At 50.4% G+C, this 24,166-nt stretch overlaps 7 protein-coding genes across 7 annotated transcripts; 5 read left to right on the top strand and 2 right to left on the bottom strand.

Annotated features, from left to right (window-relative positions):
* Positions 1–795: 795 nt before the first annotated feature.
* On the top strand, positions 796–5,265 carry M430DRAFT_69614 (hypothetical protein). The gene is made up of 6 exons (XM_024869442.1): positions 796–1,105; positions 1,156–1,260; positions 1,317–1,385; positions 1,437–1,591; positions 1,647–2,042; positions 2,094–5,265. The coding sequence occupies exons 1-6, from the start codon at positions 1,034–1,036 to the stop codon at positions 4,921–4,923; spliced, it is 3,627 nt and encodes a 1,208-aa protein (XP_024717491.1). The 5' UTR covers positions 796–1,033; the 3' UTR covers positions 4,924–5,265.
* M430DRAFT_183930 (hypothetical protein) lies at positions 5,082–7,326 on the bottom strand. The gene is made up of 4 exons (XM_024863862.1): positions 7,110–7,326; positions 6,686–7,051; positions 6,225–6,497; positions 5,082–6,054 (listed from the first exon to the last, which is right to left on the bottom strand). The coding sequence occupies exons 1-4, from the start codon at positions 7,147–7,149 to the stop codon at positions 5,240–5,242; spliced, it is 1,494 nt and encodes a 497-aa protein (XP_024717490.1). The 5' UTR covers positions 7,150–7,326; the 3' UTR covers positions 5,082–5,239.
* Positions 7,327–7,551: 225 nt separating this feature from the next.
* M430DRAFT_53725 (hypothetical protein) lies at positions 7,552–7,930 on the top strand (the record flags this gene model as incomplete). Its single annotated transcript, XM_024868406.1, has 2 exons — positions 7,552–7,740; positions 7,796–7,930. 2 exons carry the CDS (start codon positions 7,552–7,554, stop codon positions 7,928–7,930), a joined length of 324 nt encoding a protein of 107 aa, XP_024717489.1.
* A 1,200-nt stretch (positions 7,931–9,130) lies between these two features.
* On the top strand, positions 9,131–13,237 carry M430DRAFT_53724 (hypothetical protein; the record flags this gene model as incomplete). The annotated part of the gene is made up of 5 exons (XM_024868405.1): positions 9,131–9,150; positions 9,207–9,894; positions 9,950–12,132; positions 12,179–12,288; positions 12,339–13,237. The coding sequence occupies 5 exons, from the start codon at positions 9,131–9,133 to the stop codon at positions 13,235–13,237; spliced, it is 3,900 nt and encodes a 1,299-aa protein (XP_024717488.1).
* Positions 13,238–14,211: 974 nt separating this feature from the next.
* M430DRAFT_128165 (hypothetical protein) lies at positions 14,212–17,626 on the bottom strand. The gene is made up of 7 exons (XM_024862054.1): positions 17,156–17,626; positions 16,848–17,093; positions 16,585–16,684; positions 15,550–16,512; positions 15,457–15,490; positions 15,238–15,406; positions 14,212–15,175 (listed from the first exon to the last, which is right to left on the bottom strand). Exons 1-7 carry the CDS (start codon positions 17,273–17,275, stop codon positions 14,642–14,644), a joined length of 2,166 nt encoding a protein of 721 aa, XP_024717487.1. The 5' UTR covers positions 17,276–17,626; the 3' UTR covers positions 14,212–14,641.
* A 464-nt stretch (positions 17,627–18,090) lies between these two features.
* M430DRAFT_146857 (hypothetical protein) lies at positions 18,091–19,845 on the top strand (the record flags this gene model as incomplete). Its single annotated transcript, XM_024863035.1, has 6 exons — positions 18,091–18,240; positions 18,300–18,364; positions 18,420–18,613; positions 18,663–19,405; positions 19,461–19,550; positions 19,633–19,845. The coding sequence occupies exons 1-6, from the start codon at positions 18,124–18,126 to the stop codon at positions 19,843–19,845; spliced, it is 1,422 nt and encodes a 473-aa protein (XP_024717486.1). The 5' UTR covers positions 18,091–18,123.
* Positions 19,846–21,926: 2,081 nt separating this feature from the next.
* Positions 21,927–23,461, top strand: M430DRAFT_146854 (hypothetical protein; the record flags this gene model as incomplete). Its single annotated transcript, XM_024863034.1, has 4 exons — positions 21,927–22,371; positions 22,496–22,610; positions 22,675–23,344; positions 23,407–23,461. The coding sequence occupies exons 1-4, from the start codon at positions 22,279–22,281 to the stop codon at positions 23,459–23,461; spliced, it is 933 nt and encodes a 310-aa protein (XP_024717485.1). The 5' UTR covers positions 21,927–22,278.
* Between the last annotated feature and the right edge of the window lie 705 nt (positions 23,462–24,166).

Here is a 24,166-nt window from a genome sequence, read left to right as displayed (position 1 = left end):
TCCAAGACATCTATCTCTGCGGAGACGAGGAAGATCCCACCTCCGCCACCATGAGCTGTTATATCCGTACTGCGCAGCAGCGTAAGCCTCATCTCATCCTCGCCAGAATCGGCCATGGAGATTTTCTACGAATCCCAGGACGGTTCAACATCGATAGTGGATGAAGAAGAGCGGTGAGCCATGGTGAGGGGCCTCTTAAGCACCCTCGTTGATAGGCCGATGTCTCCCTACCCTGGTACGGCATACAGAAGTCGGCGGAGGATTCTGCCGGACATTAGAAAGTCCCAGGGGTGAGCCCATGCGATTGCACGAGAAGAGAAGACGCTGGATCTACGTACCCCGTAGTAGTACCTGACATAAAACCCGGTCAAGTCACGTCGTGAATCAACAGCTGCCAGCCGACAGCCGACCTTTGCTCGTACTTCGTCTCGTTTCCTTTTGCAGTTTGGACTTTGTTGCCCTCGGCTTAGTAATGCAAGTGTGAAGATGCTTGGCCAGATAGGTACATTAGGTAAGGTAGGCAGGGCGGTGACTGAAGGCGGTAAGGCTATTTATAGCCAATCAACATCTTTGAGGACCTGCATATGGTAAAATGGTTGTTCGATGAGTTGGTGGACGATGGGTACAGCAGTAGAGCGTCGACTCGCCGTGTCTGCATGTTTGAACCTTGAACATGCTCAGGAGGAGACTGTTCTGTCCGTAGTCGGGGACTGTGACATTCTGAGGTGGCTTGGATGCAAACCTTCCCCCCTTTCTTTCTTTCTTTCTTTCCGACTCTGATGCTCGTAGAGATATCTGGGATCGCCAGGGCCCATGATTCGCCTGCTTCATCTGTGTGGCCAATGGCCTCCGGGCGTCTCCCTATCACCAGACAGTCATGCCCTATCAAAAATGTGCGGGGTCGGCTAATATTTTTCATTCAACCTTATCACATAATCACGGCTAGATCGAATAATCAGGTCGGTACCCAACAGAGCAGAATATTCGAAGCTGGGATCTTGGTCAACCTGGTCTCACCTCGATCGCAGCTGCCATGGGTCCCAAGAAGAGGGCTGTTGCTGGCCCTATTGAGGTCCCGGATCCCAAGCCTGTTACTCGGAAGGATGTAGGTTTGTTCACACGCCATGAGGGGCTCGACACTTACTTCTGAACCAGGCCGGAGAATCTACAGATGTTCAGCCAAACGATCCCACGAAGCGCAAACGTACAAGAGCGAAACATGCTCCCAAGGCCGGACACAGAGAACCCAAGGGGGATGATGTGTGTTGTCTCGCTGGACCCGAATTTCATCAGGGCTTTGCTGACACAGGTCGCAGGGCTTCTCTGCCTTACTCGAGCCTTTCTACGGAGGGAAGAGCTTGACAGATCCTATTGACACAGCCAAGGCATGTAGCACGACCCCCTAGCGATGCGGAAGGTCTCTGACCCTCGAATAGGATAAATGGAATCTGCTGCCCGCATTCTTGAAGGTCAAGGGCTTGGTCAAACAGCATATCGACTCCTTCAATTTCTTCGTCGATCATGAAATGAAGAAAATTGTAATGGCGAACAAGAGAGTTACCAGCGATGTTGATAGTCGCTTCTTCCTAGAGTCCGTGTCCTACTGCAACGATGGTTTGATGTCTTTGCTGATTTGGCATTGTTAGGTATCTTGACATCCGCGTTGGAGAACCAGAGCGCCTTGATTATGACGATCGCAGACCCCAGAACGAAATAACTCCGAACGAGTGCCGCCTACGCGATATGACCTACGCTGCTCCTATTGTTGTGGATATAAAGTACGTGCGCGGTAAAACCATTATAAAGAGACAGAACTGTCGCATTGGGAGACTGCCGATCATGCTTCGTAGCTCGAAATGCAGACTTGCTGGCAAGAATGACCGGGAAATGGCACACATGAACGAGTGTGCACTTGATCCGGGCGGATATTTCATTGTCAACGGTACCGAGAAGGTCATTCTCGTACAAGAACAGCTGAGTAAGAACAGAGTTATTGTTGAGTCCGATCCAAAGAAAGGCATTGTCTCGGCATCCGTCACAAGGTTTTTCACCCACCCTTCAGCTCACTTTCAATTAGTCCTGACTGTTGTTAGTTCCACGCACGAACGCAAGTCGAAGAGTTATGTCCTGATGAAGAAGGACCGAATCCACATGCAGCACAACATCCTTCAAGAGCCGATACCAATCGTGATCATACTCAAGGCAATGGGAATACAGTCTGATCACGAAATGCTACTATTAGTGGCCGGCACGGACAGTACCTACCAGGATGAATTTGCCGTCAATTTTGAAGAAGCTACAAAGCTTGGAATCTTTTCCCAGCATCAGGCTCTCGAGTATATCGGATCTCGTGTCAAAATGGGAGGCCGAAATAAGGCTCCAGGGGCGCCGGGCCGACGAAATTATATCGGAGATGCACTAGAAGCTCTTGCCAATGTTATCATTACTCACGTACCCGTGAATGGATTGGATTTCCGACCAAAGGCGCTCTACATTTGCTTCATGGTTCGCAGGGTCTTAATGGCCATGCATGACCCTAGTCTTGTTGACGACCGAGATTATGTCGGCAACAAACGGTTAGAACTTGCCGGACAGCTTTTGTCATTACTTTTTGAAGACCTTTTCAAAAAGTTCAATTCCGATCTGAAGATGAACATAGACAAGGTTTTGAAGAAGCCAAATCGAACCATGGAGTTCGATGCTTTCCACCACATGGCGTCTCATGGTAATTACATCACTCTGGGTATGAACCGAGCCATCTCGACCGGAAATTGGAATCTGAAACGATTCAAGATGGACAGAGCAGGCGTGACCCACGTTCTTAGTAGGCTGAGTTACATCAGCGCCCTTGGGATGATGACCCGGATCAGCAGTCAGTTTGAAAAGACCAGGAAAGTCAGTGGTCCTCGAGCTCTCCAGCCTTCTCAATTCGGTATGCTTTGCCCCTCCGATACGCCAGAAGGAGAGGCTTGCGGTCTGGTCAAGAACTTGGCCCTCATGACTCATATCACAACTAATGATGAGGAGGAACCTGTCAAGAAACTGGTCTTCATATTAGGCGCTGAAGACATTGTCTCCATGAGCGGCAAGGAGATTTATGAAGAAGGGGCGTACGTGGTGTTTGTCAATGGTACTCCAATTGCGCTCACAAGACAGCCCAAAGTATTCCTCAACTCGTTCCGAAAGTTCAGACGTATGGGACGTATCTCCGAGTTCATCAGTATCTACATCAATCACCACACGAATGCAGTACATATTGCTACAGACGAAGGGCGCATATGCAGACCCCTTATCGTAGTTGAAAACAGAAAGTCGAAGGTCACAAAACACTCTCTTGAGTGCCTGCGCCGAGGGACGATGGATTTTGATGATTTCCTCTATCAAGGTCTCGTCGAATACGTTGATGTCAATGAAGAGAACGACTCGAATATTGCGATATACGAGCACGAGATCAACGAAAGTACTACTCATCTTGAGATTGAGCCGTTTACCATTTTAGGGGCGGTCGCAGGTCTCATTCCGTATCCCCACCATAACCAATCGCCCCGAAACACATATCAATGTGCTATGGGCAAGCAAGCTATTGGCGCCATTGCTTACAATCAATTTTCACGGATTGACACTCTTCTCTACCTCATGGTTTACCCGCAACAGCCAATGGTTAAGACTCGAACCATAGAGCTGATCCACTACGACAAACTTCCCGCTGGTCAAAACGCCACCGTCGCAGTCATGTCTTATTCCGGCTACGATATCGAGGATGCTCTCGTGCTCAATAAAGCTTCCTGCGACAGAGGGTTTGGTCGCTGTCAGGTCCTTCGCAAGTATTCGACTCAGTTGAGAAAGTATCCCAACAGATCTGCCGACCGTATCGGTGATCGAATGATGGACGAAAAGGATCCGAGAAAACCAATTGCCAAGCATGCAATCCTGGGTGCCGATGGCCTCGCAATGGTCGGTGAGAAAGTCTCTATGGGCGAGGTGTACCTCAGCAAAGAGGTTCCTCTGAACACCACATCTACGGGAATCGGTTCGGATTACGGGACCAATGAGCACAAACCCGCCCCAATGACCTACCGGCTCCCCGATCCCAGCTATATCGATAAAATCATGATCTCCCAAACCGAAAGTGATGCAACGGTAATCAAGGTCCAGACCCGGCAGACCCGCCGTCCAGAACTAGGCGACAAGTTTTCCTCGCGCCATGGTCAGAAGGGTGTGGTTGGTATCATTGTCAACCAGGAAGATATGCCATTTGCTGACACTGGGGTGACGCCTGATATTATTATGAATCCTCACGGTTTCCCATCCCGAATGACAGTGGGCAAGATGCTGGAGCTCCTGTCAGGTAAAGCTGGTGTTCTGAATGGAACCTTGGAATATGGTACTGCGTTCGGCGGCAGCAATGTCGACGACATGGGTGACATTCTCATCAAGCATGGATTTAGCTACTCTGGTAAGGATTTCGTCACTAGCGGAATCACGGGAGAGTCTTTGCCGGCGTATATCTTTTTCGGGCCTATTTACTACCAAAAACTCAAGCACATGGTTCAAGACAAGATGCACTCGAGATCTAGAGGACCACGTGCAATTCTTACTCGGCAACCTACAGAAGGCCGATCGAGAGACGGAGGTCTTAGATTGGGAGAGATGGAAAGAGATTGTCTGATCGCGTACGGAGCGAGTCAATTGCTACTAGAGAGGCTCATGCTAAGTAGCGATGCTCATCAGGTCGACATCTGCGAGGTCTGCGGGCTGATGGGGTATCAGGGTTGGTGCCAGACCTGCAAGAGCACGAGAGGTGTAACGAGGATGACAATGCCGTACGCGGCGAAGCTGCTTGTACAGGAGTTGTTGAGTATGAATGTGCTAGTGAGGTTGAAGTTGGAAGACGAGTTCCCTCACGAAGGACGAATTCGATGAGCGTTTGGAGTGTTTTGATGATTAATGGCTTAGATGGTTGTATCTGCATTGCGTGGGCGTTTATCTTAGATCTGTCTGGATGGTGCATAGCCCTGGAGTACAAAATTGATCTCAAATATTCAACCCTGCGCCTCGTTTTCATGGATCCAAGGGACTTGCCCCTATCGACTTATTATTCCTCAATCTCCACCGGTGTCAATACGTATGATCAGTTCTCTGCAACTTCTCCGAGGTAGCTGATAATCCCGAGTCATTACATCTGACTCGGATATCTCCTGATTTAGATGTAGCCAGAGTCTACATAATGACCGATGGGTCAATAGCAGTGAGTTTCCTCTTCACAAGCCCACGCATACCTTTGGATACCACCCGAGACAAAGTAGAGGCTCTTCATCTTATCCTCAATGTCTCTGGCAAATCTCAAGCACTTGATATTTTCATCGTCATCGAGACTCGAGAATTTTGAGACTTGAGATGGTGGCAACTCGTCCCCGCCATGGAGAGAGAAGAGCTGGACCGCAGGATGTGTTGCGTCGTGTTCCTGGGCTGCGGCAACCACTCCTGTCTCGAGATCGACATCGAACCCAAGCTGTATACTGGCAGTATTGTGAAACCCCGGGTATTGCAGAATGGGTTTGGTGGCCTTCGAATTGCTAAACGATTTGAGCTTCCTGCGTGAAGGAGGGGACGGCGGCGGGGCATCGATTTTGCGGTAGCGCAGGTCGTATTGACAGAGGCTTGAATTGAGGCCCGCGACGATGATCCGGTGTGTGTCAAGTTGCTTGATATGTGTGATGGAGCTCGGATGACGGATGATATCTGCATCGTGTCCAAATTTAGGGATCCGGAGATCTGTGATATCGAGGATGCCGTTTCGGCCTCCAGAGAGGAGAACAGGGTGGTTATCGCTCAAAAATTCGAGAGCGAAGATATCCTTGGGGTATCTCTCCTGTGGAACTGGCTTGGGACTGATGAAATGTGCGTCAAAGTCTCGTTTGTCGACAGTCATAATCCCATGGCTTGACCCGAAAGCGAAAAGGAGAGAAGATTCTGGTGGAGCCGCAGCTGAGGAATAGAAGCTCACATCCATCCCACGTGACACGCCCGGTCCGAGCAAGATATTGGGCTCCTCTACGTATAAATAACGTCAGACTTATCTATCAGAGTGCGAGGCAATAGAGAAATATATGATCGTATAGGCTGCGGCCTATCCGCGGCAGACAATTCGGGTGTGAAAACGACATTTAATAATGGGCAACTAGAAAACAATAAGGCGGAGCAGAGGGGCACAAAGAGCTTACCGCGATCTCCATCGGTGGGTATACCAGTCATAGGGACAATGGCTGCCCCTGAGTGTGGTGAGCCTGCCAGCCAGGTCATCGCAAGTCTGCGGCTAGCCTCATGGGTCGTCAAAGACGTGGATGTGCCAGGGTGGCCAAAACGTTCAAGTTTCCAACTTGCATTGTTGATTGTGGGTACGCTGAAATCGTGACAGATTTCCACGCTGCCATGACTTCTAGTTCGGTTGTTTTTGTCGACATTGGCTCGAATAGTAAATAGCTGATCGTCAAAAACTGCTTGTCAATTAGCCATATCCTGGTGTAGACGTGGTAGATAGTTATGCGGTTATTCCCAAGAACTGTGAGGGTAATAAAAACTGTATAGTAGACGTCGCTATGATGATCCATGAATTGTCATGCGCTCAGACTCGAGATACGTTGCCACAAGATTGAGGGTTGCTTGAGGGTTGCTTATGACTTGCCTATTCGAAAGTCCACAAGAGACGGACCAAGGTCAAATCTATGATCAATGGTAAATATAGGGTCACTGCAATGATCGAAGTTGGTCATGGCAGGAAGGTAGCCTTGTTGCACAAGTCCTCCAGCGTAGATCCGGGAAACATCCAAGCCAGCCTGGCCCTGCTCCCTTGCAAGAAACCCGCCTGCGATCGGTTCACACAGAATTCTGGATTTCTGAATGCGACCCCTCTGGCGTGCTATTCTTAAGGTTACGGCTTCCGACCTCTCATCCTGAAGTTTGCGTCTTTTGACGTCCTTCGAAGAATAGGCGGAGCTCGCAGGTGCTGTGCTGCTGGCCTGGATCTTGAAATATTTCCTCTTTTCTTTATCTATGCAACACTTAGTATGTAATCTGATGAAATATAAGGTCAATGCAAGACTTTATACCATAGTAATAGCCTGGTATCTCTCTCGCCTCCCTGTCCATCTTGACCCGCAACGAGGCGATGGGAGCCTCGGTGGATGGATATGGCGTGGTGGGTTCACGATGCCCAGCTACATATATCTCTGCTGTGACAGAATTGCCAACTTCAAACAGTGGCAATGTGTTGTAGAAGCGGCTGGATACTTAGTATTCATGTCCATATAGGCCAGCTAGTGTACGTGGTAGGTAGGTAGGAAGTTCAAGGGAAATTCGAGGGAAGACGGGGTATGTATAGCAATATAAATCCAGTTTACTAACCGCACCCAAGCTAAGGGCGAGGTACCAAGGTACCTTCTCGACACCTGGCAGAGACAACAACGGTGTATAGTATTCTCCTTTGACACAATCTCTGCAAGCCACGAGTCCCCAGTCTATTCTCTCTGCCTGAAATACGTATCGCCCAACATGGTCTACACACTGACTGTCCATCTTTATGCCAATGAACATCCAGAATCCATACCCCGCATCAAGGCAAAGCTCATCGAGGCTTCTCGTGTGTATCGCAAGGACAAAGAGACGGTCGACTGGATTGTTATGCAAGATGTTCATGACCCACGTGCGTTTACCATTGTAGAGCGTTTTGAGAACGAGGGCGTACGTTCCTATCCCGTCGCTGTTTAATGAAAGCTAAATTTTGGAATGCTACAAGAGTCAGAAATATCACCTTGAAAATCCGTATTGGAAGACTTTCGACCCCTATGTCATTCCCCTCCTCGATCGGCCTATGGACCTTCGAAGGCATGAGGAGCTCGACACGAGCAAGGATGTGGAAGTACCTTTGTGAGCAAGAGGTGGCTTCGGGAAGCTACACCGCTACGAGTAGACGTGTCTGGATTGTGATTATCTGGCTTTAAAACTGCCTAGAAAGTGCCTAGACGGACCCTGGACTGCTATCACAAGGCCTGCTAGTGAGAAAGGGTACTTTGTCTAGGAGTTGTGCAAGCTTTCTGGATTCTGGACGTCTACGAGCTAATCGAGAGACCTTTCTCTCCCGACGGCAGTAGTAGTGAAACAAGATCTCCTTAAATAAATCTGGCCCCTGAGATCTTTCAATCTGCAGATTAGGTGATTGGTTGCCCACCCCTGCCCCTCTTTTTCAATTTACCATCCTGGTGGTGCAATGGATCCCGTTTTGTGTCTGCGTTTTATATAGCTTATCTTCCCCCCAAACCGTCGTAGTATTCGTAAGGACTCCAAAATCTTCGCAGAACAATCTAGCACAAGATAGACACAGAGTACAGATATAGCCCAAGAGAAGTCATTTGGACAAGCTTGGCAGAGTTTGGTGAAAGGTTGAGAGTTCTGTTTTTGGGAAATACTATATTATACTTCATTCGGCTTTCCTGAAGAATAGAGAGGTTGAATTAGAAGAGGCAGGGTCGGCGTTGTACAAACCTTAGTTGGTTATTGAGAAACGAGGCAAGGGAGCACTTAGTAGCCGTCTCGCCATCTTCTGTATATTGTTATTAAACACTTGGGATACTTTAATTCAGCAAGAATCGTATGGGCGTCGTGCCTCTTGACCTTCGGTGCCTCCAGATATGTGAGAATCCCTCAGCCTCGTGCATCAAACACGGCAGCTAGATTTTCTCCGCATGGTTCTAAACTCGAGCATCAGATGCATGCGTAGCTTAGATTTTCCTTTTCCCCTTCCCCTTCCCCGTCCTTTTCTTTCTGCTGAAGGCTTCTGTGAACACGGAAGTCATAAGATCGACACCCCATTCCATTGTTGATATCCAGCCTCGTCGGTTGTTCGTAATGCGGTTGCGATTGGCTTGGCTCGTAGCGAATCGCTTCTTCCTCTTCACCTCCTACAGTCGCGTCCCAAGTTCTAACCTCGCCTTTACGAGCACTCGCGCGCTACATACCACCCCACGGCAAAGCGCCGCCTGCTCGAATTCAACTCCACTCTTTACCTCAACCTTCCCAACCTCACAATTAAGATGAGCGTTTGCGACTGCTCTGCCTGGCTTGGTTACTCGTTATGGCTGCGGCAAGGACATCGTGAGATTGACTTCCTGAACCGCGACAGGAGTCCCATTGAGCTAATAGACGCGCAGACTATATTCAACTCCAGTTATAGACCTGACACAAAGCGACGAAGAGCAAGATGGATCAAGCACGCATATCCGAATCCTTCGACGTCGGCCTTCGCAACCACTCACGACACGCCCGCCGCAGGAATTCCCCGTTTCCAACCATGGGCTCGTCCTACGAGATAGCTTCAACTTCCCTCTGTCAAATCATGGAGACATTCGCCAGCTGCAAGGGGCTAGTAATGCAGCAAGTAGAAGATCAACAGAGCGGCCCTTTTCAAAGGTTGCTACCAGGGCCCAGAATGGGAGCGTTCCAATCGCCAACACTGCCAAGAGGCGAAAGACTCATGGCGGAATGATGGCTGTAGCTCCAGGCCATAGTCTCAGCGTTGAAGACCACAGACACACTCAGCCCACTAGATCAAAGCGCTTGGATTCCCGTGCAACAACAGCAATTGGCTCCCACCACCATGCTCGTATCGCGGAACTGGTCTTGCCGCGGCAGACACTGGACAGATCTCGAGTTTCTTCACAACTTCATATCCCGTCTCACAAGCATCGAACTCAGCCTACGGGCCAAGATACGGATTATAAAACTGATGAGCGGATGATTTATGTGCTTGAGAACCAAGTTTTCAGACACATTACATCTGCACTGCGCAAATTTCGTAAGACTTTGTCTAGAGCAGAACGGAATCGGATTGGGACAAAGGCAAGAATGTCTGAATTCCGCATTGGGGTACAACTAGACTAACTTAGTGTGTCAGACTGCGCGTAAGCTCATAAATAAACCCGGCTTTTTTAAAGACTTTGAAGCACATGAATGGATGCTTTCAAAAGATTATGAGGCGAGACTGTCAGCCAGAGCTAGACGTTATGTTGACAAGTTTGCCTCGAGGTCCAGTGCCTCATCAGAGTCGGACAGAAACGAATCGAGTTCTAACGATTCCCTCGACATTCGAGAAGCAACGTTCACCAACCAGCCCCAAGACGAGGGCCAGCTTGTATTGGATAACCCAGACTCCCCTGGCTCTTCATCTGATGATGAACAAGTCTTTGAAAGCGCATCAGAATTAGAGCCAGAGCACCCTGTTTCACGAAATAGTCGTATAAGGCACCATTATTCTTCGTCTCCTACAACTCCCCTAAGCAACGATCCTTCAGATGGAAAAGGCCTGGTTGGTGGTGAGAATCCTGGTGATTCGAAAGGTCTGCATGTTGCACCACAACAGCCTATTAGAGAACTTAGAAGCTTTAGGCTGTCCAGACATACCCAGCCTCCACGAATTCATTCGAACGACAGTATCAGTGCAAGGGCAGTGATTAACTCAGAGGAGGGCTTAGAGCCTCGGAATCACAAGCCTAGTATTTCTGCTATTCGCGAAACCCACGCGTTACGTATTGCTGGACTACACACTGTACCACGCCCTTACATACGTCTCACAGACCGAGCCGACATACGGCGGGGGTTGGAAAAAATGCAAAAAGGTACTGGAGGGCGTCTATCAAAGGCAGACCGCGATTTTCTTGAAGAATCTGTCCTACATGTTGATTTTTGCCCGGAAGAGGTTGATTTTATTTGCGAGGTTATCATGGTACTCAAAAGGACCAAAGAACCTGTAGACACTGACCTGAGATCCAGGGTCGTGTCTCTTATGGTTAACCATGAATCAGACATTCCGACCATCTGCAGAGTCATCGAGAGCAAAGCCAGAAAACCTGGAAAAGATTTGGGACGCCAGCTTCTTCGGCATCGAGACACAGCCGGGATTTGTGCCTTTCTGCAGGATGCTGCTGCTGGTTGTGTTACTGTTATGCCCCGACTCATTTGCATAGACTCGAAACCACGCCCTGGTATAAGTTTCCCAAAACCATCAATATCCAGGCTCCTCAGAGAGCGCGAGACTTGGGGGACGGCACCATTCAGAGTTCGCCAGGGCTGGCAACCATTTAATGTCGAGATTTCAAGCCATATAGAAGACTCACTTGTGCGTCAAAGTGAGTGGACTGATTGTTGTGGTGATATTTCTGCCATCAGCTGGACAGGTGACAATACTTTTATTTGTGGTGCTACGGCCCATTCCGATTACCATAACATGCAGTATAACAAGCCTGGAAATCTTGTTGTAGGCTCAACTTCATTAGACACCTTGAGGGCCGTCGATGGTCATCGAATCATACGGCCTATCGTGGACCGAGAAGAGAACGCAGAGAATTCTTTGCAATCTATGCGGCAAACACAGGACCCCTGGCTTTACACTTCTGTAGTATCCACTTCTCAGAGTGGTGATTATACGTTTACGGCCAGCTTTGATGAGACCGTGAAGATATGGAAGGTCTCCGAGGACGGCTCCTCAATGAACCTCTGCGGGACCTGGAAACATGACGGCAAGGTCAACTTTGTTGTCACTTCTGAGAATCATGGGCGAATAGCGACAGCTTCAGATGTCAGCAGCAACGCTATCAGGGTTTACTATTTTGACGAAGATAATATTTCAGATACGTTGTATGTGTCATACAGTGGCGACAAAGCCCAAGAGAAAGCGCTGGAGCTTGGGACAAGTGACACTTGGGCATACTTTCCAGCCACCATTCGATGGGGCAGAGCACCTTGCGTGGCCAACCTACTGCTTGTAGGATACTCTCCACGAAGTATCACTGATCACGAGAATGACATTCCAGAGGACAAGAAAAACAGCGGCGAGCTTTGCATATTCAATACTGAGAATGGGCAACGCGTACAAATATCAGCTGCACGTACTCAGAATGTTTTCGAAGTTATTTGGCATCCTACGCAGCCGATTTTTCTAGCGGCCACCTCGCCTTGTGGGACATTTGAGCCCGAGGTAAAGACGCAGATCCGCCTCTTCGCCCTGAATGAGTCTGGAGCGTTCCTGGATATCAAGGCACTTGATTGCCCAGCTTCGGACATTAATGAACTCACCATCCAGTAGGTTGCCCATTCCTTTCGTTTCCTCCATGCTGACACCATCGAGACCAAACAGCCTAATAGAAAGCTACGTCACAGCAAGCTGCACAGACGGGAATACCTACGTTTGGGACACGGCTCAAGGTGATGATCCTATTCACGTCCTTGGTCATGGCGGTAAGTTCGATTCGTCTCTTTCGTGCTAATTGTTTACTGAGTATGAGCAGATTCGCTCGATAATCCGCTTCACGATCTGCCACGTGAGGTTGCAGACACTGGGGTGAAGTTTGCGTCATGGGGTAGAACCACCGATAGATTTTATACTGGCTCATCTGATGGGAAAGTGAAAGCCTGGGATGTACGAGCTCCTAGGGGGCAGGCATTTGTACGGACAGTATTGTCGGTCTCGGGTGGTGTCTCAGCTGGAGCCTTTTCGAAGGATTTTTCCAAGTTGCTGATCGGTGACGCGACTGGCAAAGTCCACCTACTTGCAGTCGATGATTCGGATCTCGAAGATGATGTAGTTTCAGGGACAACGTCTGCAAACACCTCCGCTGGTTCGCCTGCGATGGGTCTCGAAGCCGGTTCGGCGGGCTCACTTCCTACCAGGAGGCCGAAAGTCATAATACCTCACCCTGAACCCTTGCCACCCGCGGCCTTTGAGCATGGGGTAAGAGACGAGGAGCAGACTGGGCAGACCATGGCCCGAGCCTATCTTGAAAAAGGCCAACTAGTACTTCATCCAGACCGTGGCATTGGTGTCATCCAAGGCCCAAATTATGCCCAAACGCTTCTATATAGATATGAGGCCCACGAGGAAAGTGATGGAACAAGACCGCTACGACCTGAGTGGAATGCCCGGCAGCAATTTCATCTGCATAGCCAAGCTTCTCACCTGCAGCTCCCACGTCTGCCAAGCGTCGAGAGCTCTAGTTTGGGGCAACACGAGACAAATCAAGCTCTGGACCTTGATTTGTCACGTCTCTCCTCGTCGGTCAGGGAGGAACTCGAGCGTGATGGCGTTGATGGCGATTTCTCTGAGCAGGATCATAGATTCGAATTTGAAATGACTCCCCGGTATGCCATTTTCAAGGAGAAGGGGGACAAACACAAATATGTAAATTAGTCGAATCAGATACAAGGCGAAGTGATTCCAGTAGGATAGAGATAGGAAACAACAGATATCTCGACCACTTCTTCGTCTTCTTTCTGTGTCGCTGCGTGAATCCAATAACCTATCCGGTTTACAAAGTTGTGGGCGGGGTGAGAGCCTATGCAGATAGGCATGGGCCCTAATCCCACATCAAACAGTCTTGCTGTAGATGCTGTCGGCTTTTGGAGCTCCATAATAGGAGGTCCCAATGTCATGCAATCATCGAGGGATTCTGTAAAGACGAACTAATGAGTCTTGGCCGTTTAATCCTTTATATGTAATCCAGTACCGCCTCTTATTCGGAAGAAAAAGAGAAAGAAAATACATATCTATGTGTGAGGAGACTCTTACAAGGCATTCAGGACGCCAATTGACGGTACGGCCTTGATCAACTAGGTATCTGGTATACAATAGATTAAGATTAAAGGTACATATGTGTGCATACATGCTATAGGATCCGGAAAGCGAGGCAGATTAAGGATTCTTTCTTATCTTGTGATATAGAACAAGTTCCACACCTCCTCATTCTGAACCGTATTATAATCGGCTGATCTGCATATTTTGGTTATGTTGTTGTAATCAATTTGTAGCATCTCGCTACTTGGTAAGGAAGGGAGGAAGGTCCTCTAGGAGGGGACCCCCACGGTGGGGCCTTAAGGGGGTATGTGAGGGAGAGAGAGCGAGGTAGGGGTGACGCTACGCGCAGAAGGGGTTGTTATTTGGTGCGCGAGTGGTTAAATAGGGAGGCATAGGGATAGGTCTGCTGGGTAGCCTTGGCTGGTGGTGATTCTAGATTTCAGTAGCCCCTGAAACTGGGTAGAAATGGGGCTCTTGGTGGGAGCGGCCTACGTACGGCTCTGATATTGTCAATAGGGAAATGGTTAAAAGGGGTCTCATTACAATCCGGTATGGGTTTCACTATCAAGATCACTGGAACTATAAAGAATCACGGGCCAATTGCTCACTGAATAGCCACCGAAGTGAAGCAAATTTAAGTACATGATGGCGGATAGCATTTTTCCGCTGTAGTCTTGATATGTTCGTTCATAGTCTTTCGCCATTCCATACGACCACGAGAAAGGAACTATTTCTTTTAAGAAAAGCAAGATGATGTACCTGGTCCCAGACCAGAGTCGCGTGCTCCGATAAAAGGCGGTTGCTCAAGGTTGGCCGAAAACCATGACTCGAAACACCTCTGTTCGATTATTCGAGATTCCAGAGAAGCGAGGTATCTTGGACGCCAGAACTCCAGTGCCATGCAGCCACCAAACAGAAGAAAAAGGCAAAGGTGCGACATGATGCAAAGGTTAGTAGTCAAGGTGATCTAGATGAATGGCCGGATGTTGATACAAGATCTTTCGATCGCGGAACAGGATCCTAAGTGCGGTGTCCTGGAGGGGGCGGCTGCTGAGGCTGCGACTGCTGCTGGCCAGGGAGAACGAAGCCAGGAGGAAACATTGGCATGCCGTTTGGTAACGTTGGCATTTGGAAGGGGAATCCAGGAATACCGAAGGGGGGGATCGGGGGCATGCTTGGTGGAGCACTGGATGACGGGAATCTGTCGTTTCGATCATCGTTTCGTCGCCCATCATCGCGATGGTCATCTCGGCCTCCACGACGGCGATGACCGTCATCATCATCGCGATCCCGACTCGACTTCGGCCCATTGTTGCCACCCTTATCAGTCTGCATGCGACGACTAATGGCCTTGGACGAGACTCCCTGGCCGATTTCAATGTCAGGCTCCTCGACTACCATGCCTGATTCGATGGGCTTTCCTCCACTACCACCATACTCGGCGGTCAGCATCCACTTCTTATCCGCATCTGTGAGCTTGCTGATGGGGATAACGCTGACGCCGGTCGAGTAATCACTGCAGTCTCGTGGACCAAATCCCACGCCCCATCTGGTCTGGTGAAGTTAGTATATACATCTCTGGAGTTATAAAGCGACCATCCACGGAGCAAACCTACCCTCAGCTGTGAGTCGGGAGTCCTGTTTCTCTCCATCGAATCCTTTGTCGACACCGCGTCGGCACGACTAATCATTTTTACAAAGGCATGGCGCTTCTCCTTGTTGACAATACAAGTCTGCACCTGGCCGTAGCGCTCAAAGATGCTCCTCAATTCCGGTTCAGAAGTCCTACGAAGGGTTAGCAAGGCTCAAGGAACTGCTGCTGAGGCCGGACTTACGTGACACCGCCAACGAAAAGCGTACGACTGAGCACTATTTTCTGTCAGAACATTTCGAGACGAGCGATGGATGAGAGATGGTTGTAGCCATACCTTTGATGTGACCCTTGGGAATCGTAGCATCGTGGCCAACCCACTTCTCTCCGCCGTGGGGTCTTGGCGGAGTTGGGCTACGCCCGCGGCGGGGAGGGCTCCGCTGGCGATATTCATTGCCGCGGCCGGCCCGACCTCCTCGGCCACGGTCGTCCCGATTTCGACCAGGAGAGTCCCGACCATAATCATACCCGGCCTCGTCCCGACGGCGTGAAGCGGGAGAATCACGGGCGTTCCATGCACGAGACGGCGAGGCTGAACGAGAACGGCGTCGATAACGTCCAGGAGATCTTGCGCCTTCATGGTATCCGCTGCGGTCACGTGACTCGTCGGGGCGGGCACCCCAGCCATTTGGCCCATTCTGAGCATTGGCATTGGCATTGGCATTCTGAGCTGGGAACTGCGCGGCTCCGAGAAGCCCTCCAGCCGCGCCGCCCTGGCTGCCCAGGCGCGCAATGACACCGGCAATCTGATCAGGCGCGATGCCAGCGTCGGAGAGCGTCTTTATCAACACCAGCTGCTGCTGCACAGCCGGGTCGAGAGTAGTAGGCGGGAGCATTGGCGGAGCAGCCGCGTAGGGATTGGGTTGATTACTGGCAAAGTTCTGAGCACCACCATTCGCACCTGGAATCTGCGATGCAAAGGTTGCCCCTGGGGCTGGCACGTTTACAGGCGGTGGGGTTGGCTGGAGTGGCAGACTCTGATTCATGGCTGGAAGCTGCTGGGCAGGATTATTCTGCGCATTTGGCACTTTGTACAAACTATCCTGATTCTGGCTCTGGGCACTGGGGGTTGCGGCAGAGGCTGCGGCGTTCTGCTGGCGGGCCATATTGGCCAGCGCTGCCAATATCGACGACGTGTTGGGTGCGGCCGGGGCAGCAGCGGCGGGGGCGCTCGACTGCTGCAATCCCAGGGTTCTTTGGATATCTGATGGCGGACTTCCTGGAGGTGTAGTAGATTGATCTACAGAGAGCCCAAGGTGATTAGAGACACGGTACGGAAGAGAACTTAATGAGGCAGCGCTGGCAGTCTTACTTTGCGACGGAGCATTCAACTTTTCTTTGAATGAGGTGAGCATGTGCAAGGGGAAGGTCTGGCCTTTCTCCCAGATATCAACGAGCTTCTTGATCTTCTCCTACAAGGTAAAAAAAGAAGAGTAAGTGGGGATTCATACGGGAGGGAAACAGAATACAGGAGACAGATCTCGATGCAGCAACAGGTGGTTAAGCCAACGCCATGGTAACTCGTGCGAACCTCTCGCACCGACAACTACACCGAGTTCAAGTATTTGAGCGTACCTTTTGATCATCAGGGGCCGCTTGGATTATATCGTTCATCAGGACAGGAAGCAATTCCGTTACTCTATGGACGCCCGCAGCAAAAGTACCATCCTGAGCAGAACTGTTTATAGGTTGTCCCGCAGTCTTTGCTTGTTCGGTCCACTTCCGAGTTACAGAGTCTACGACGTAGAGTACGCCAAGTTTGTGGGTTCCTGGGGCCTTTTTGAAATGGGTGTACAGCTTCTGGATGAGTACTGATTCGGACTGTGGGAGGAGGGTCAGCTTTGCATTCACCGGGATGGACGAAGAGAATTCGATCTGCTCACCTGGATGTTGGCAGTGCACAGCGCGGTGACACTTTGAATTCGAGAACCCGATACACCGGGAGGTTTCAATGATAGCATGGCTTGCAAGCCAGCTTCTAGTTCTGCTACAGCTGAAGACATGGCGAATGCGACCAGCGAGAGGGTTGGGGGTCAATACAACGGTTGCGAGGTGAACAGGAGATAGATCGCAGGTCTACTTTCTATGCCCCGGTTCCCACCTGGATCCACGAATACAGAGCTACGATGGAAGGTGAGATGAAGCTGGATCTATCGCCAACTACGTACGATGTGCGACCGATACGCGGTGCCCAGAGGCGAGAGAACCCCAGCAAGGGCGGTACGGGGGGGAAAAAGAGAACGTTCGAAGAGCAGTAATAGGCGTAGTTGTTACGACAGATCGAGACTTGGAAAGGCTTGATATTAGTGGTGAGAGTCAGTTGGGGGAGAGGTGTTGAGGGTGTTGGGCGATGGGTAAAAAAGAAAAGAACAATAAGGAGGTTGAGGTGGAGGGTGGTGGTGGTGACGGAAAACGAAAAGGCGACTAGCGTGTCTAGCACGTGATCACTCGCCTGCGTCGCTGCGGACCATTGATAGACACACTCCGGGGTACGGACCTGTCGGAGTGCCCTGCGCAAGGGAAGAAGTGGTCCAGACAATAAGGCAAGGAAGGCAATGATCACGTCTGTAAGTACAGGAGAAGACGGCCTGCGGTTAGATAGAACCCGGCAGAAGAGAATAAATATCCTTTATATAATTATATGTCCGCATGGATAAAAGGCTTCTCTGCTCGGCCGGCCGGACGGCCCTTCTTGCGTACAGGGTGTCCGTTCAATCGGCAGTCTCTCCGTATTAAAGCCCCCCCAAGGCTTTATTATTATCCGAGAATCAATCTTTGCTCCTCCCATCTTCTTCCATCAACATCCTCCTCTTCCCCCATCCCATCCTGCAAACACACTATCACCCTCACAATGGCTTCTGCTCTCCGTCTCGGATCCTCTGCTTTGAGATCTTCTCTCACTGCTCCCGCGTTCAACGCGAGAACCGCTGCCTTCAATGGCCTGCGATGCTACTCTTCCAAGACCCAGGTAGAGCTTGCCCCATCATTCTTTCCCGCCCCATCCGCTTCCTAACCTCCCGCCTTTAGACCTTAAAGGAGCGATTCGCCGAGCAATTGCCAGAGAAGATTGAGCAGATCAAGAAGCTTCGCAAGTACGAACACATTGTGCCCCGGATTGACAGTGTTTCGCAATCTGACTTTTCGCAGAGAACATGGATCAAAGGTTGTCGGCGAGGTGACCTTGGACCAGGTCTACGGTGGTGCTCGTGGCATCAAGTCACTGGTCTGGGAAGGATCCGTTCTTGATGCAGAGGAGGGTATCCGCTTCAGAGGAAAGACAATCCCAGAGTGCCAGGAGCTTCTTCCGAAGGCTCCCGGAGGCCAGGAGCCTCTGCCTGAAGGTATGGACTGATGATAAGCCAGTCGCAGACATGTACTAAGAGGTTCAAGGTCTTTTCTGGCTCCTCCTGACCGGTGAGGTGCCCAGCGAGCAGCAAGTCCGTGACCTCTCCGCCGAATGGGCTGCCCGTTCAGACGTCCCCAAATTCGTTGAGGAGCTGATCGACCGCTGCCCTAGCGACCTCCACCCCATGGCTCAATTCTCTATCGCAGTCAATGCTCTCGAGCATGAATCTGCCTTCGCCAAGGCGTATGCCAAGGGTATGAAGAAGAGCGAATACTGGGGCCACACCTTCGAGGACTCCATGGACCTCATTGCCAAGCTCCCTACCATCGCCGCAAGAATCTACCAGAACGTCTTCAAGGGCGGTAAGGTTGCCCCTGTTCAGAAGGACAAGGATTACAGTTTCAACTTCGCCAACCAGCTTGGCTTTGCCGACAACAAGGACTTTGTTGAGTTGATGAGACTGTACCTCACTATCCACACTGACCACGAGGGTGGCAATGTCAGCGCTCACACCACTCACTTGGTTGGAAGTGCTCTCAGCTCTCCCATGCTCTCTCTCGCTGCTGGTCTGAACGGTCTCGCTGGTCCTCTCCACGGTCTCGCCAACCAGGAGGTCTTGAACTGGCTCACAAAGATGAAGGCTGCCATTGGCAATGACCTCAGTGACAAGGCCATCACCGACTACTTGTGGTCCACCCTCAATGCTGGTCAAGTTGTCCCCGGATATGGCCATGCTGTCCTCCGCAAGACTGACCCCCGCTACATGGCTCAGAGAGCCTTTGCTGAGGTAACGCCCTTCCAGGTATCCTAAAATACTTGTTCCGCTGGCTAATCGTCTCCAGAAACACCTGCCCAACGACCCCATGTTCCAGTTGGTTAGCCAAGTCTACAAGATTGCCCCAGGCGTTCTGACAGAACATGGCAAGACAAAGGTATGTTGAGAGTTCTGTTGGGGGTGGTCTTATTAGGTATGATCATATTTACGAACATGTGCTGACGAATCACGTGACACAGAACCCCTTCCCCAACGTTGACGCCCACAGCGGTGTTCTCCTGCAATACTATGGTCTGACTGAGGCCAACTACTACACTGTGCTCTTCGGTGTCTCCCGTGCCATTGGTGTCCTGCCTCAACTTATCATTGACCGTGCAATTGGCGCTCCTATCGAGAGACCCAAGTCCTTCTCAACAGAGAAGTGGGCCGAGATCGTTGGGGCTAAGTTGTAAGATATGAGTTGAAGATGGGGTACTGATAAATGGGGAGCTATGATGGGCGCTGGGAGATTGTACGAACAGGAGTGGAACCATAGACGGGGAAATTAGAGCGATATAGCACTGTATTTTACTTTGTTCTCAGCGTTCCTTCCGACGTCCACATTTATTACGACCCCTTGGCCACGTTTTTTGAAGCGCCGAGGTATAGTGTAGTATTGTATTAATTGATAGCCACGGCTAGGTTAAGGTACGTCGTTGAGCCTTTGCGAGCAATTTCCAGTGATAGTATATAAAACCACTAGGTAAGGATCTTAGTACTAGGTACCTTACAACTTGAGTGTACTAAATGTACACGAGGGATCAAAACACAATTAATTGACGTATTAAAATACAGTTATTGTCGACCTATACTAGAATACATCCACTCCACTGTAAGTCGGTAGGTAGTTCTACCTGTAAGGTAGTACAATAAGTTTATCGATGAGTTAGAACACAATGAATTATTAATCGTCAGCCTCCCTTCAAGTCAGCAGAGTGTGGCCAAGAGAAAGTCGGAAGCTGCTTCCGTATTTCTCAGAAACGTCCCCGCGTGCCAAGTGAGGGTCTTGTCCTGATCAAAGTACTCTGCGAAAGGCTGTCCAACACGGGAGGAGTCTATTGGTGGTGAAGTTCCGGATCGGCTGGGAAAGCATATCGTGCCTGATTCAACGATGGTATATGGCCTTTGAAACGCCGTAGAGCTGACAGTAGAATCACTACGGGTCCGTTAGCAGTGTAACCACCTCTTCCTTGCGGAGTCCTCTACTAACCCGTTAAGAACCCGTAAAGCTACCTGCAGAGCGACCTGCAGGTCCATCTATGGAGCTAGCTCTAGAGCCGAGCCACTGCAGCAGTTGTGAGGCTACTATGAGTAGCACGAAGAGTTTCTACTGACAGTGACATAGAAGCCTCAGCTAATTTGTGGGATAGGTTACCACGTTATCACTCCTTACCTCTTCAAAGCCAGCGTCGGAGATGGAGGTTGGGGCAATGATCACACGGCCAAGCTGCCATTGATAGCCCAGCCGATCGTAATTGCCCTTGGCCCCGGCCTCTGCAGCATTATATGCAAGGCTATGTACCATAGGTAGCCCGAACTTCGAAGCCTTTCATCCATGATCGGTTCTTGCTTTCTTGACACCTGCTTTAGAAATCGACGTGCCAACGTCGATCAAACGGCCAAGGCTTCTCGATGAGAGGTGAGTGACATTCTCTTCGACGATGTCTTCTCGCAAGAGCGTGAAAATCTATCACCGAGGTCTCTGCCGCGTACGCAGAGGATATGCGACTGTCTGCGAGTGACCCATCATGAAACGTCTAGTATCCACGCTCTGCGTGCTTTCTAGCGTGGGCATTGTAGAAGACGTGGATTACTATCTGGTCAAAATACCAAGTTGAGGGTAAAAGAACAAGAGGAAGCATAGGTAGTTTGTCTAAGGCAGGTGGAGAGAGTAAGAATCAATACAGAAGGATAAAGGACCTTGTTGGTTTTAAGTGTACACTGCTAATCCATCGCTTACATCTACAGTAAAGGCAATTGGTAATGTACCGCTCTTGAATAGGTACCTTACTCCTTCAGAGCAAGATGAGTGTTTTGATAACTCGTGTGTTGGTAGGCATAGCAACTCAATAAATGTACACCCGGAATTCAGTAGAGAAACCCAATAACCTAGGCCTCAACGCTCATACAACGCCGATGTTAAAAATAACGGAATATACTGTAATTTCTAAGCACTCGGCGGAACGTGCTAGACTGTAAGGCAGAAGATATTGAAGATGCGTCGGATATCCGACAGCCAGCCTACTCCGTACATGCGCATGTCGGTACCCGGGCACTGTACCTAGGCAAATGCCGTGGATTACCGGACGCACGTGATAGCCGTGGGCACTTTCAGTTGAGAAGCTGAGCTCAACACGGACTCAACGCTGGGGAAATCGCGCCGAGGCTATAGCCACTGCGGAGTCGGTGGAGTGGCCGTTCGGCCTGATGGATCAGGGCAGCAGCCTCGTGCGGTACTGTACGCTTCAAAGACTCGAGCCTCTGCGGACAACAACTGTATTGTATTATTGTTAGTATCAGTATTACTATTCTCCTGCCTCTTGCCGCAGTCCCGATCACCCTCCAGGAGTCGCATTGCCTCAGGTCGTCGCGAACTGCTTCTCTCGTGGCCGTCAGCGAGGTAGGCCTATCAGCCCTCTATAGCCACGCCCCGCCCTTTACCGAAGCAGCAAGACCCCTAACTCGTCGGCTCCGAAGGCTTTCTCAGCTGCCCGTTATAACAACAACATACCCTGCGTCAAACAATCCTCCCATCTTACATCCCACATCCTCTACACCTTCACCTTCTTGCGACGGAGCAGCCTATTCCCTTGGTCAGGGCCCCTTGAATATAACACTTCGCAAAGATGTCCGCCGTCGCCGCAGCAAAGCCTCTCCCAGAGAAGAAGCCCGTCAAGTTCAGCAATCTGCTGCTTGGGGCTGGTCTCAACCTGTTTGAGGTAGCCTTTCCCCTGTCCCTTGGGACGTCGACCTCTTCCCGGACCATCAGTCCTGGAATGCGGACATGTCACGCGTCCCTTGATTTCCTATAGAACTAAGCCGTGCTGACGTACTCCGTTGTAGGTCACTTCTTTGGGTCAGCCGTTGGAGGTCACCAAGACCACAATGGCCGCCAACAGAGGAGACTCCTTTGCTGGTGCTCTGGCTCGTATTTGGAGCAGAGGTGGCATCCTAGGCTGTACGAACACCCCTCCCCTTTCTCTTTCTAAGCACAAGCTAATCGCACCCTTCGTTTACAACAGTCTACCAAGGTCTGATCCCCTGGGCCTGGATTGAAGCATCTACCAAGGGTGCCGTCCTCCTCTTCGTTGCCTCCGAAGCCGAATACTACGCCCGCACCTTCGGAGCCAATGACTTCACCGCTGGCATCAGTGGAGGTGTCATCGGAGGTGTTGCACAAGCATACGCGACCATGGGATTCTGCACCTGCATGAAGACTGTCGAGATCACCAAGTCCAAGCTCGCAGCTGCAGGTGTCAAGCCCCCAGGAACCTTTGCCACCTTCATGGATATCTACCGCAAGGAGGGTATCCGAGGGATTAACAAGGGGGTCAACGCTGTTGCAATCAGGCAGATGACCAACTGGGGATCCAGGTTTGGTCTCAGTCGCTTGGCGGAGCAGGGGATCCGGAAGGTGACTGGGAAGAAGGAGGGATCGTTGAACGCGTGGGAGAAGATCGTCGCATCAGCATTGGGTGGAGGTCTCAGCGCGTGGAACCAACCGATTGAGGTCATCCGTGTTGAGATGCAGAGCAAGACAGTGGATCCCAACCGCCCGGCTAAGATGACAGTCGGGACTGCCATGAAGTATATCTACTCACAGAATGGCATCAAGGGCTTGTACCGCGGGGTGGTGCCTCGTATTGGGTTGGGCGTTTGGCAGACTATTTGTATGGTTGCTATGGGTGATATGTAAGTCCTATCCCGGCAAATGGTGTCTGTGAAGGGGAGCTGGTTGACTAATCTTTTCACAGGGCAAAGACCTACGTCGAGAAGTTGACGGGTGAGAAGGTCACGGCTAAGCATTAACGGCGTTAACTGGGAGATATTCTTGCCACATGGTCATCAGGCACGTCTGGGGGAATCATTGTGTGCCATTGCGCACAGGACGAGCCTATTTTCCTTTTTGCTTTTTTCCATAGATAGCTCAGTAGAGTCTGTCCTCCGCGTGGGAGAAGCACGTTTCAACATTTTTATTAGAATTTAAAAGAAAAGCTCGTAATCTGATAGATTTTCTGATCAAGATGACATGCGAGACTGCCAGCGTGAGCCCTCTCATCACTATTCGTCCCCGTACCTATCTCTTCTACTGTTACATACTGCGCACGCCCATGCCCAACGCTCTTAAAATAGGAGAGGAGATTGAAATCTTCCCTCTAACCTTCACGTTCCGCCACGCTCACATTGCATCTTGGTGTGTAGAGCAAGCTCTTTGAATAGGTACTCCTCAGCCACTCTTCCGTCACTCTTCGGTCACTTCTTGGTAGCTCATATCATATCATAGACGATGCATCATGATCACCGAGACCTACCTTAGGTATAATATACATACCTAGGTACACATAAGAGATGTGTCTTACTTACTTTGCCTGAGGCATCCAATGCGGAGGCTCAACTTTCCCCACGGAGGACGGTTGAGCCTCAGCAAGGAAGGAAGAATGGGAAGGGAGGCTATACCCACTTGGGTATCACTAAGCCATGAGCCGCATCGTGAGCCGCGTCCTTCCCGCATTG

Source organism: Amorphotheca resinae (assembly GCF_003019875.1).
Source record: "Amorphotheca resinae ATCC 22711 unplaced genomic scaffold M430scaffold_12, whole genome shotgun sequence".
In the NCBI taxonomy this organism is placed as follows: Eukaryota; Fungi; Ascomycota; class Leotiomycetes; order Helotiales; family Amorphothecaceae; genus Amorphotheca; species Amorphotheca resinae.
This window is presented reverse-complemented; position numbering and strand designations above follow the sequence as displayed.